The 13611-nt window shown below is 58.3% G+C and overlaps 1 protein-coding gene across 5 annotated transcripts in view; it reads right to left on the bottom strand.

Moving 5' to 3' along the window:
- The window catches only part of PPP2R3B (protein phosphatase 2 regulatory subunit B''beta), a 59102-nt gene that overhangs the window by 10740 nt on the left and 34751 nt on the right, over positions 1 to 13611 (bottom strand). For 4 of the 5 annotated variants that reach the window (XM_059050499.2, XM_059050500.2, XM_067023401.1 and 1 more), the window contains 4 exons: positions 3103 to 3206; positions 2762 to 2864; positions 1938 to 2012; positions 435 to 521 (listed from right to left, as the gene is read on the bottom strand). In XM_059050499.2, coding sequence (XP_058906482.1) covers positions 435 to 521; positions 1938 to 2012; positions 2762 to 2864; positions 3103 to 3206 — 369 coding nt within the window. Of the gene's footprint in view, positions 1 to 434; positions 522 to 1937; positions 2039 to 2761; positions 2865 to 3102; positions 3207 to 13611 lie in introns of all 5 variants that reach the window. The other variant, XM_067023402.1, reaches the window with a different exon arrangement.

The following is a 13611-nucleotide window of genomic DNA, read 5'->3' as shown; positions in this document are numbered from 1 at the left end:
GGTAGACGAAGAAGCAGACGGTGGGTGGGGGACGGATGGAGGGACGGGATGGTCGGCGGAGGGGTGGGTAACGGCTGGGTGGATGCACAAGAAGGTGGGCGACGGGCAGCTGAGCTGGGTGCAGAACAAGTGATGCGTCGGTCGATGGAGGGCCGGGTGACAGGCTGGTGGGTGCAGGGAGAGACGGGTGGGTGGGCCCACGGACGACGTGTGTGGGGGCAAAGAATGGACTGCTGGCGTGGGGGTGGGGAAGGGAGGAATGGAAGGTGGGTGGGGTAACGGGGACGGGTGGGTAGACGAGCGGGGCGACCGCTGACAGGCCGGTGGGTGACGGGCGATCGATGGGGGCCAGGTCGCGGTGGAAACTGGGGAGGAGAGATGAGCGGGGGTGGCGCACAGAAGGCCCCGTGTCCCCTCGGCCGGCCGCCACCCACCTGCAGAAATGTGCTCCTCCGGAGCTCCGCGCACGTGATCCTCCCGGACCAGGACCTGTTGACCGTGTAGAAGATCCTCTGTATGACCTGTAGGAGGAGGCCCGTCGGCTGAGCGCCGGGACGCGGGGGGCTGGGGGCCCCGCACGTGACTGTGCAGCAACCCCGCGTGTGGCCCTGCAGGCACCCGGCCTGGGACCTCGCCTACAAGCTCCTGCCTGGCCTCACCGGGAGCTCCGCACCCTGGGCCGCAGGGCCCCGTGTCGCCAGCAGAGGGTGACCGCCCTGCACGTCATCAGACGGGGGTGGGGTGGGGGGGGAAGCAGTCCCGCCTCCAGCTGCAGGGAGGACACAGGTGGCAGGAGAAGCGGACCCGCTGCCACATGCGGGGGGATGTCCGGGTGAGACGGCTGCACCTGAGCTGGAACGGCGTGGGCACGCAGTTGCTGCGGGGCTGGGAGCCCTTCTTACACTGCGGGTGGTTCGAGAAACTGCCCCCGCTGCTTCCACGGACACTCAACTGGCCACTGAATGAAAAACCTTAACTAAAGGCCAGAGAGTGGCCCTGCCCCCTGCACAGTGAGGCCCACCTTGGCCACGGGGCTCAGCTCCGCTCCCAGGTGGGGATGTCGCCACCTGTGATATGCCTCGCCCGTCCTCATCTGAGATGTCCCCTTGCCTGCGCTCCTCCCGGGACACCCCCTCCCCGGGTCCCTGCTGGAGGCTGTCCCCTGCCCCCGGACGCGCCCTGCCTTGTCCTGTCTGTGCAGGGAGCTCGGGGCCTGGGAACGGAGCCCCTGGCACACAGCCCCGTTCACACGCAGCACTCCCTGCCGCCGCGGGAATGAGGCACGGCTCCGCGCACCGCGCACCGCTCCTCAGCGACGAGCCCACAGGGCGGCATGGGGCGGTGAGGGGGCGGAGGGAGGCCCGGGGAACCGCGGGCACGCGGCATGAACGTCCGCTCCGCGCCGCGCGACAAGCAGGCCCCTGGCCGCCGCGCCGCCCACCTCCACCCAGAGCCGGAGGGCCGTCCTCCCCGGGTGACCTCTGACCAGGGCAGGGGTCCTCGTGTCCCCGGGCCAGGCCGGCACCCTGCCTGCAGCGCTCAGAGCGCCGCACTCCAACTCGCTGGGCATGCTCGCCTGGAGCCAAGGAGACCGGGCCCTCAGGAGGGGGGGGCCCGGGCGTCCTCTGAGGCCCCTCCTGCCCAAAGAGGGAGACCACTGGGTTCTCTGGATGTCCCCTCGCCTGCCCCGGCCTGCCCGACCCCAGAGCACGCCGCCAGGACCACCCAGGCTCTCGCTGAGCACGCCCAGCTGGGGACCCAGGTGGGACACACAGCCCGCCCCGCGCCCGAGCCCCACACCCACTTCCTGGTGAGAAAGCAGGCCGTGGAGGGCCACGGGTCCAGGGGCTGGGTGTCCGTTCCCTCACGGCGGGCCTGGAGCGCGGGCCTCCGGCGCCCACGGAAGCCACAGGGGCAACGGATGCGCTTGTACTCACCGTGGTGATGTAGCGGGAGTGGAACTCTGACGCCTCCTTCAGGAATGCCAAGCCCGGGTGGGTGTTCACCACGTCCTGCACACGGGGGACGGGACACGGCCCTGGGACGTGCCGCCAGGCCCAGGGGTAAGAACGCACGCGTCCGCCACCACCATCCAGGTTCACACATCCCGCCACAGAGCCGCTCACGCAGCATCACCCCAAACGCACGGTTACGTGAAATCACATCCAGTTAAAGGATCACACAGAATCATCGGGGCCACGAGCTAAGGAAGTGCGCCACCTCTCGCGGCCGAGGGTGATAATCTGACATGTGTAAATGTATAAAAGACCACCGTGTAAATCCATCCCACATTCCAAGCAAGAAAATTTGTGATATCCTCACTTAACAGAGCACTGCAGTCCCAGGAGCCTTTTAAGTCACTTCTATTCAAATGGTTTTGGTAACTTTGGTTATTCCGTCTTCACGGGGAACACGCGGGTAACCGGGTACCGCCTTCGATTCCCCTCTCCCAGATGTAACACAGAGCGCTAAATAAAACCGTGTTTACAGGAAGCAGCACGGCGTCTGGAAACCAGCGTTCTGCAAACCGCGACCGGCTTCTCGTGGGCAGCCCGGCGCCCGAAGGTGCTGACCCCTGTCCGGCTCCACGCTCCGCAGGCTCAGGCGTGGAGCCGTCCACACCGTCCTGCCTCTCACGCAGGTCTGGAGGGGCTGCGCAGAGCCAGCTTCGGAGGAGCCCGCCCGCCCCCGGGGTGTAGACACCGGGGCGCGCCTGCAAGGAGGGGGCGAGGGCGTGTGCAGCGGGGAGGCGGGGACGCACCTGCAGGAAGGGGATGAAGTCCTCTTGTGCCAGGGAGTTGCCGCCGGGGCTCGTGAGCAGGCGGACGAACTTGGCCGCATCGTCGTGGCAGCTCTGGAGCACCCTGGGCGACAGAGGCACCAGCTGCACCCCACGCGCACCCCCAGGCCCCACCCTGGACTCCGGGGGGTCGGCCGCTCCGTGGGCACGGGCACAGACGGACGGGGCCTGGCAAGGGGACGCGACGGCCGGGCCGGGCACCCCCGGACAGCCGTCTCCGTCCCGTACTGTCCCGGTCGCAGGCGCGCCGGCCAGTAGAGGCGGAGGCACAGCCCGGCCACCACTCCCGCCCCGGGACTCACTTTCTCCACATGGCGACGAACTTGTGCACCGAGACGGAGCCCGTGCGCTCTCCGCCGGCGCCGCAGAAGAGCGGCCCCTTCCAGTAGAGCGGGCAGCCGCAGGCCTGCGGGGGGAAGGGGGCGATGACACAGGGTTAGCGCGCCCTGGGCCCCCGGCTGCCCGAGCCCCCGAGGCGGCCGGGAGCGCACCGTGTGCAGACAGCCTGACCACACAGCCCAGAGCCTGTGCCAGCCCCGCGGGCCTCCGTGGGGAGGGGCAGCCTCTCTCAGCCGTCACTCCGGAGACGCTGGCGGAAACGGCGCTCCCGAGCACGGGGCACAGACCACCTGCCCCAGCTGGAGGCGGCACGTCGGTAGCTATACGGAGGCGATGAGCACGTCCCCGGCCCTGGACGTGCGGCCCCTCCGATGATGCGTCGGGATGGCGTAAATGACAGAGAAAGTCAGGAGACACTCGGGGTGCGCCAAGGATGAGGCTGTGACCTGGGCACATCTCGGGTCGAGGCGACCGCAGGGCTGGCGTCCACAGCTGTCAGCACAGCTGCTGACCGGGAAGCAGGTGGAAAACCCACGCTCTGAGCTTCCCTCCCGAAAACACAGAAGAAGAAAGGCGGAAACAACAAAGGCTGAGAGAAGAGAAAAAGAGAGCAGATACACGACAGAGAAAGTCGACAAGGCCGAGTCAGCTCTTCGCAAAGCTTTTAAGCAAGTAATCACCCCCTCAGCAACACTCCTGGAGAAGCAAAAGGAAACGCACGCTCCCCACATCAGGGGTTGGCGCAGAGCCCACCAGCGCTGGACAGACAGGCAGTGGACACTGCGAACAACTGGAGGCCAGGAAACGCGACAACTGCAGGCAAACGAGCGGACTCCCGGACTCACGAACGCGTCTAGCCAGAACTGACAACGGACATCCAGTCGGTTCTACCTTTCCAGAGACCGAACCCGTGGCTTACAGCCTTCCCACGAAGAAAAGCCTGGGCCCAGCTTTAGGGAAGAAGTCACGGGGGTGGTACCCACACTCTTCCAGAGAATGGAAACAAGGGACGTCTCCCAACTCCTGTTACGAGGCTGCACGTCCTGGAGCCTGACACCTGTGAGGGGAGATCAGGCGCCCTCAGCTCCCAGGAACAGAGACGCCAACATCCCACACAAATCCAGGCCGGCAAATCGAATCCAGCAGTAAAAAAGAAGAAAAATCACAGTGAAACAAACAACAGGCCAGGAAACTTAAGAACAGGAGGGAACACAGCACTGCAATCAGGGGCGTACACAGGAGCCCACGGCTCACACCTGCACGTGGGGAGGCGCGCAGGCCAGCACTGCCCTGAGCTGGAGCGGGACAGGCTCCACCAGCAGAGATGGAGGAGGGGGCTCTCAGGGAAGAGACAAAGGGGCAACTCTGGTCATTCAAAAATATGCAACGGTAGGGAGAATTCCAAAAGGGTTATGAAATACCAGAATTACACTAAGTCCCCTACACACGAACGAGTTCCATTCCGAGAGCACGTTCCGAAGTCCAATTTGTCCGTAAGTCCAACAAAGTCAGCCTAGGGACCCAACTAACACAATCGGCTGCATAGTACTGTACTGTAACAGGTTTCTAATACTTTCCATGCAAACGATACATAAAAAACAAACACAAAAGATGAAGAAAACATTGTAACGTTTTTACAGTCCCTTGAAAAGTACAGTAGTCCAGTACAACAGCTGGCCCACAGGGGCTGGCATCGAGGGAACAGGCGAGAAGAGTTACTGCCTGGAGGAGGCAGAGGAGGTGGGAGATGGTAGGGCTGAGGGATTGTCAGCAGTAGGAGACCGACGGCCAGCTGCAACGTCACTCTCGCTAGTGCCTGACGCTGACGGTAAACACGTTCGCATCTCTAAAAGTTCGCAACTTGAAGGTGTGTACGTAGGGGACTTACTTGTAACAGAAAACCAGCAAAGCTGCAGGATCCCAGGACAATGCACAAAAATCAATTATATTTCCACACACTGGCAACAAGCAATTAGAAAATTAAAAAATGTAACAGTGCCATCTATGAAAAGCGTAAAAAACATCAACCTACAGGTAAACGTAACTGAAAGTGCGAGATCTCTACAAAGGGAACGAGAAAGCGTGGCTGGGAGAAGTCAAAGACCCCCCCAAACGGACGGACAGACCATACAGATTCCTGACTGGACACTTAATGCTGTTGACACATTTTTGACCGGAGACGTTATTAGAGGCACACACGTTAGTTTCTGCAAAAATCCCCCGGTCAATAATGTGTCAAAATGTCAACTGTTCCCCAGACGACCCACAGATTCAACGCAAAGCCAATGCACACCCAGCAAGGTGTGTTTTCCAGAAATCAACCGGCTCATTCAAAGCCCACATGCAAACGCACACGACTGTCAAGCCTTCCGTGCAGTCGCAGCAGTGAGGCTGTACATCAGGGCAAAGAGGAAGGGACCAGTTTAGGGACAGACCCCCCACCCCCCACGTGCCACCCACCAACTCAGCACACAGACAAAGCTGGCGGCAGCTCAGAGGGAACGATCGTCTCTAGGGAGAGCCCAGCTGGTCGGCGGGGCAACTCTACAAAACCATGAGAGAGGGATCCCAGCCCCAAGCGTGGACGGTGAAACTCCAGAAGGAAATGTAGGAGATCGTCCCGATGCTGGAGAAGCAAAGGTTCCCTAAACTGACTCGAACACCAAAACTCTGAAAGAGAAGGCGCGTGAACTGAACCGCTTCCCCACCAGAACTCCAGGGCAGACGTCGCTGAGAGCATAAAAACAAGGTGCAGACCAGGAAAACGTTCGCAGGGCATTATCCTGACAAAAGGGTCACACACAGACTTTAAACTAAGCAGAGGTACAGGAAAAAATGCAAAGGGCCCAAGAGAGCGACAGGCCCTTCCCGGCCCTGCCCGGCCCTGCAGGGAGAAAGGTGTGAACACGACCAGGACTCCGGAGGAAGAGGCAGAGGAAAGGCGCAGGCCGGGTCCCCACAGAAGCCCACACGGGCGATGGCGCTCACAGGACCCAGGTCACGGGCATCGCCCGCGGCTCAGGGAGCTGCCGGCAGGTGGCCTGGCGGGACGCGCCCCGCGACCCGAGCAGCGGCCACGCACGTCCATGGCGAGGGGCCGCCCTGGGGGAGACCACTGGAGTCCGCTCCTGCCCACCACGCCAGGCCCAGAACGTGCCGGCGCCTCATCCTCGGCGCCCCAGGAGGGAGCAGCCCAGCCGCGCGGGAGCCGTGCGTCTGGATGCTCCGTGGCTTCGCGCACACGCTGGGGCGGGGACCCACGGGGCGAGGCTCGGGCGCAGCGTGGGCTGAAAGGCCTCTGCTCCGCGCAGGTGGGCGTGCGTCCTGGGGCGACGGGCAGCAGAGGCCTCCTGCCAGGGATGCTGGCGCCAGGCCCAGAGGAGGCTGTGTGAGCCGGGATGCGGAGGACACTGGCCGCTCCCCGGGGCAGGAGGGCGCAGGCGGCAGGGACCGGGGAGCCAGAGGCCTCGGGCACCTCTCCTGGGGTGCTCGTGCGGGCACGTGAGAGCTCGCTGGACAGACTCGGGCGACGGCACCGTCCCGTCCCACGGCCGTGCGTCCGTCCACCGCACGGCAGGAGCTGTGCCCTTCCTCGCCCGTGGGGTGACGCCTGCATTCACGTCCCCAGAACGACCGGTGCCCGCACTTCCAAGCCCACCCGCCCCACAGACAGCTGGAGAGTCCATCCTAACGCTCTCACTGTGACCTCCGTCCGCTATCTCTCAGGACCGTCTGCAAACATCCTAAGGGAACGGGAAACACCAACTCTGAAACCCAGAGATACGAAGAAACGCATTTAAAAATAAGGTAAAATGCCATCCTGAAGGGAAAAACACACGACACGGTCGGGTTTCACAGGCTTGTAACGTTTATCCAGTGCACGTGACGGGAGGCCCGCGTCACCCCGTCAGGAGCAGCCCTGCGGCGACCCCGAGCCCCGCCCTCATGCCCCTTACGGCACCCCCGACGCCCGCGCACACAGAGCTCCCCGTCCGTCCACACAGCCTGCCCCGAACGAGGCGGCACCTGTCTGGGGCCTGGGGTCTGGCCCCGCTCACGCGGCACAGGGCATCTGACACCCGCCCGCGCAGGACTCCGCGTGTAGACTGTGAGCAGGTGCGCGCTGGCCTTGGCCCGGTCCCCCCGCGGGGCTCGTGACCGCGCGGGGTCCCCTCAGAGAGGGCTTCCCGGAGCACCTGTGCTCCCACCATGAACAACCGCGTGCCAGGAGCGTCTTCTGCTCTGATATTTGGTCTCTGCCCCCGGCTCCTGACACGGAGCCCCGAAGTCCCTTGGAATCTGCTGGGGGGACGGGAGCCTGTTTCGTCGTGGACGGGGCTGTCCTTAGAGGGCCCACGCCGTGCTTCCTGGGCTAGAACTTTCAGCCCCCGGCGTTCTCTGCAGAGGGCGAGAGCAGAGGTGCAGGGAAACCTTGATCACGCCCACGGGACGAAGCCTCTGAAACGTGCCCTAAAGGAGCAGGTGCAGGGGCCTTCCAAGTTAGGGAACAAACCCACCGTACCAGGACAGAGATGCACCCCAACTCCACGGGGACACACTGCTGCACTGGGGAGCCCCCGACGCCTCACCCCGATGCCTCTTCACCAGGCTGCTCCCCTGACCCCTCATCACACCCTTTATAAGGAACTGGTGTTTCCCTGAGTCCTGTGGGCTGCTGAGCAAACTGCGGAACTCGGGGTGGGGTGGTGGGAACCCCGGAATCCAGAGCCGGTCAGACGGACACACAGGTGACAGCCTCGGACTCAGGCCTGGTGTGTGAAATGAGGGCGGCCCTGCAGGCTCAGCGCGCCGCCCCCCGTGCTAACGGCAGGCAGAAGGGCTCCGGAGGGGACGAACTGCGGGACACCCAGACCGAAGCCCACACGTGTGCCGACAGAGGCTTCTGTGCGCAGGGAAAGGAAGCGCAGACTGGCCTGTTCACGGATCAGCCGTTTGCCCCTTTCTGCGTTCAGAGAAGCGGGTCCGCTGATCTCGGGCACGCAGGCTCCCGAGAAGCATGTCTCCGGCAAGAACAAGGGCCGTGTCGCGATGACGAGAGACAAGGGGTGTGAGGACGGAGCTGATCTGGGGACGGGAGCTCCTCACACGACACAGCCGCCCACAGAGGCACAAAGGCCCTGGCCCCGGCCCACAGCTCCCCGAGGAAAGCCCGCAGTCACTCACCATCGGGAGCCGGAACAGGCAGAACCTGCTGAAACGCCAGGACCTGGACACGCTCGGAACCCAGGGAGCAAACCGACACTGAAGGGCCGGACGACCCGCAAGTGCGCGTTTACCAAGACAAGCGCCCTCAGCCCAGAAAGCGAGTCTCGGCACAGCTGGAAGCACCGAGGCCACACAGAGCAGCCCTGCCCACGACAGAGCGAAACGGGAAATCAGTGACCAAGCACGTGTGAACAAGCTGCACGAGTTGAAGGTCAAAACAACCAAATGCTAAATAACGCATCAGCCGAAGGAGAGGTTACAAGCCAAACACAAATGTACTGCGCACTGGATGAGAAAGGAAAAGAAAGAAAAAACCATGAGAAAACCCCCAAACCAACACATCAACAACGTCTGGGGTGCCGGCCAAGCAGCGCCCGGACGGAAGTTCACGGCATTAAGTGCGTCCGTGAGCAAAGCAGGAGGGCTGAGTGGACAAAGCTGCCTCGTTAAGAAACTGCAAGGAGAACAGTCAGCCCCAACGTGAGCAGAAAAGAGGAAATAATAAAGACGGGAAATCAGTGCGATAGGCAATCATTACAAAAGAGTCAGCAAAACTAAAAGCCAGTTCTCAGAAAAGATCAGGAGAATAAAAAACTTCTGGCCAAACTGACTGAGGATAAGGACAGAGACACAAAAGCCAACATCGGAAGCGGCGGAGGGGCGTCGGTCGGTACAGACCCTACACGTGTGGAACATACACAACGTGTGTCAGCACATTCACCAAGTCACGGGTGGTGGGCACACGCCCGACAGACGGGAACTGCCCCATCAAACTCAATGTCCCCAACCTTCCCAGGGACAGAATGTCCAACCCCAAGTGCTTCTCTGTGAATTCTGCCAGATGTTTCACGTAAAACACCACCCCAGGTCTAAACACGCGGCTCCGGAAAAGAGGGCGATAACCCAACCGACTCTGTGAGGCCAGGCCACCCTGCCACCGAACCAGAGAACTCCCTAGACAAAGCATCTCCACATGGGCGTCTCTCTGGAGCCTGGATTTAAACCCTAACGAGACACAAGCAATCAGGATCCAAAAGCACGTAAGGAGGAAGAGACAGGATTTAGGATGAAATGGGATTCATCCAAAGACGCAGGACGGCTTGAGGGAAGAAGAAAAACCACAGGAGCACTCGATACGTGCAGAAAAGCACTGGGCAAATTTCAACACGCCTTCGGGATTTTACACGGTACAAGGGCTCTCAGCAAAGTAGCTTCCTCACCCTGATAAAGGACACAGGAGCAGCTGCAGCTCCCACGCCGCGTCTGCGGGGAGTGACGCGCCCCAAGGCTGGGGGTGAGGGCTGTGCTGCTCCCACACCCCGAGCCAACGTCCTCACGGAGGCCCAGCCAGCACAGTGAACAGGGCAGGGAAGAGGATACAAGACATGCAGATTACAGAGGAAACGGGGACACTCCCTTTATCTGTAGAGGACGTGATCGTCTATTAGAAACTCCTTAGGAGCCTGAAAAAGTGATCTGATGAGTGTGTTTCATCCAAAGTCAACACACAAAAATCAACAGTAGTTCTGTACACTTCAAGGAACAGCCATAAATTGAAGTAAAATAACGCTACTGATAGAATCATCAAAGATACGAAACACTGGGTTATGCCCAAGTATTCATACGTTTGATGAAAGATGAACGTGACCAAACGGCACTGAGAGAAATTAACGACGACTTAAAGTCTGAGAAATGCCGGGGCCATAACCCAGCAGACTCCATGTTGGAAAGGCGTGGGATCGTCCGCAAATTCAGCCACACACTCAAACGATCACAACCCGAATCCCAGCAGGCTTCTTTCGCAGACGTGGGTAAGGTGACTCTCAAGTTCACGTGGGAATGCAGAGACACCAGAACAGTCTCAGCACTTGAGAATCAGCACTGCCTGAAATGAACACAGCAGTGAAGCTACAGCAGTGGGGCCAGTCTGTCCTGCCGTGACAGACAACCCGTCACCGACACCCAGGAGCGTCCAGGGACAGACTCACGTACGGCAGTTCCCGTCGGAAGAAGGCGCCAAGGCGAGTCAGCGGGAGGACAAGGTGCCCAACGAGTGGGTCTGGGGCCACCGGACACCGTGTGCAGAGATGCACCTTCCCTCCTACCCCACATATGCCAATACCCAACTCAGAGCGGAGCACAGAGCCGAAGGGAAGAGTTACCCGAATCGGCCTTTACAAGAAAACACAAGAGAAAAATCCTGCTGGCCTTGGATTTGCCAACACTTCCCACCAAGGATACAAATGCATAAACCAAGTAGGGAAAAGATCTGAAAACTGGACACAATCAAAATGAAAAACGGTTGCAATTCCAAGGACTGTTACGAGAGCAGAAAGACAAGCGAACACTGGGAGAAAACGTCTGCTACACAGTACGTCTGACAAAGGACTTGCATCTACAATATATGCAAAGCACATATAACTCAATAGTAAGAAAACACCAGATTTTTAAAAGGGCAAATGATCTGAACAGGCATGTCATCAAAGAAGACGTACAATGATAACTGGGCACATTTAAAAGATGCTCACTCGGTACTGTTAGTCGTTGGAAACGTGCAAATTAAAACAAGTTATCGCCATATACCCAATAGGACAGAGCTACGGTCTGAATGCCTGTGTCCCCGCCTCCCCGCGAAGTTCTCACGTTGAAACTTAATCCCCGAGGGGATGATATTAGGAGGTGGAGCCTTTGGGAGGTGATGAGGTCACGAAGGCGGTGCCCTATGAACGGGATTCGTGTCCTTATGAAAGGGACTCCAGAGAGCTCCCTCACCCCTTCTTCCGTGTGAGGGCACAGCAAGAAACTTCTGTACCCCAGAGGACAGCCCTCAGCAGAACCAGCCCTGCTGACACCTCGGTCTCGGACGTCCAGCCTCCAGAACTATGAGAAGCAAGCTTCTGTTGTTTCTAAGCCACCAGTCTGCGGGGCCGGGTACCTCAGCCTGAACCAAGACAAATGGCTACAATTAAAGAGACAGGAAAGCGAGCGTGCTGAGGATGTGGAGCGACGGGAGCGCACACATGCTGGTGGGGGTGCAAGACGGCGCAGCTGCCGTGGAAACCAGCCGGGTGCCCCCTCAGTAAGTCAAACACAGAATCGCCACATGACCCGGCAATTCCACTCCTGGGTATGCACCCCCGCCCACCCCGCCCCCAGCCCAAAGAACTGAAAACGGGGCCTCACGCAAACACTCGTGACTCAAACGTTCACAGGAGCACTGCTCACAAGGGCCAAAAGGCGGAAACCACCCAAACGCCCATCCATGGGTGACTGAATAAGCAGCGTGGGGTCCGTGCACACAGCGGACCGTGACCCAGCCCTGAGACAAGGGGTGAAGCCCTGACGCAGGCGACCGCATGGCTGGGCCGTGAGGCCACGAGGCCAAGTAAAGGACAGAAGTCGGGCACAGGACCGTCAGGGTGTCTGGTTCCATTAATATGAAATATTTAGAAGAGGCAAATCCACAGGGGCAGGAAGCAGGTGAGCGGTCTCGGGGGCTGGGGAAGCGGGGACACAGTGACTGCCAAGGGGCCCAGAGCTGCTTTCGGGGTGAGGAGGACGTTCTGGAACTCGACAGCGGTAAGGGTCGTGCAACACTGTGCATGTAATAAGGGCCTCCAAATTTTAGATTTTAGAATGGCAAACATGCTGATAGATTTTTATGTGAATTTTACCACAATTTAAATAAATAAGTACCTACTCTGTGATTCTACTTACATGAAGTTCTAGGAAACTCTAACTAATCCATAGTGACAGAAAGTATACCAGTGGGGGCCTGGGGCTGGGCCAGGATGGACTGGAAAGAAGCCAAGTTTGGGGGATGCTGGAAATGCTTCTCATCTTGACTGTCTGCATAGTCTCACGGGGTTTCACACACATCAAAGCTCACTAAATGGTACACAGTAAACATCTACTGTTTACCTCACATCAGTTATACCTCAAGAGAGCTGCCAAAAAAAGGAAAAGATGCTGATGAGAAACAAACACATAACCAGGGACTGAACATAATCATTAGGGAAATGAGACACGAAGCCACAGTAAGTGACCTCTGCACAGGCACCAGCTCGGCTAAAGTTATAAAGCGTCAACACCAAGTGCTGACAGCTTACAGAGCAACTGGCATCTCACACACTGCTGGCTGGACACACATAACGGACAATCACACTGGAAGACGGTTTTACAGTTTCTTATAAAATTAAACATATAGTCACTAGATGACCAAGCAATTCAACTCTGCAGCATTTCTCACCTCAGAGAACTTGCAAAGGTGTTGCACAAATCCTGTGTACAGGCGTACACAACAGCTTTATTTATGAGACAAAACTGGGAACAACCTTTCATCCACCAGTAAACAGATACACCAAGGGACGCGCGTGCACAGAATGCTACTTAGCAGTAAATGCTAAGGACGAACACTGACGATTAGGCTGGGTGAAAGAGGCCAGAAAAACCCAACACAACCCATCACGTGATCCCATTCATGTGAAATTCTAGAAAAGGCAAAACCGTAGCACCACAGGGCCAGGGAGTGAGAGTGAGGTAGGCCAGGACCTGGGACCCTTTGCTGCAAGGCTTGCACGTGGACAAACGTCTCCTCCAGCAACAGATACAAAGAAACTACAAGGGACTAAAATTAACTGCACACACGTGCAGCTGGGGCGAATTATGAACAAGACACAAAAAAGTCAGAACCTAACTGTCACTTCTGCGGTGCCAGGAGCAAAAGCAGGGTCCTGCACCCATGATCCCTATACACGGCACCACCAAGGGGGTGGGCAGATGCCCAAGCCACTCCCTCTGGCCCAACCCACTGATCAAGGACTCCAAGGGACGTCCCTGGGGGATTTATGTTCCCTACCTTGCCGGTGATGTGGATCCACAGGGGTGAACATTTATAAAATTCTGTCAAACTGTATACTCAGAACTGGGGAGTCTTACTCTGTGTCAATTATATCTCAATAAAGCTGACTGAAAAATAATTAATTGGTCAATTCAAGAAGCTGGAAAAAAGTGACAATAGCAAAAGAAAGTATCAAAAATGAAAGCAGAGGTTCGTGAAGGAGAGGAACAAAAATTTACTCAATGAAGCTGTAAGATTCTTATCTGAAAAAATATAAGTTAACCTCTAGCATGACTAGTCAAAAGGAATCAGAGATAAATAACCCTACGAAGACAAAGGGTCAAATGTGAAGATTTGATGTTCTTGGGTTGAAAGAATCGATACTGCCAAAATGAATATACTACCC

This window comes from Kogia breviceps, chromosome X (assembly GCF_026419965.1).
Source record: "Kogia breviceps isolate mKogBre1 chromosome X, mKogBre1 haplotype 1, whole genome shotgun sequence".
In the NCBI taxonomy this organism is placed as follows: Eukaryota; Metazoa; Chordata; class Mammalia; order Artiodactyla; family Physeteridae; genus Kogia; species Kogia breviceps.
The sequence above is the reverse complement of the archived record's forward strand: the minus strand, read 5'-3'. Positions and strand labels throughout refer to the sequence as shown.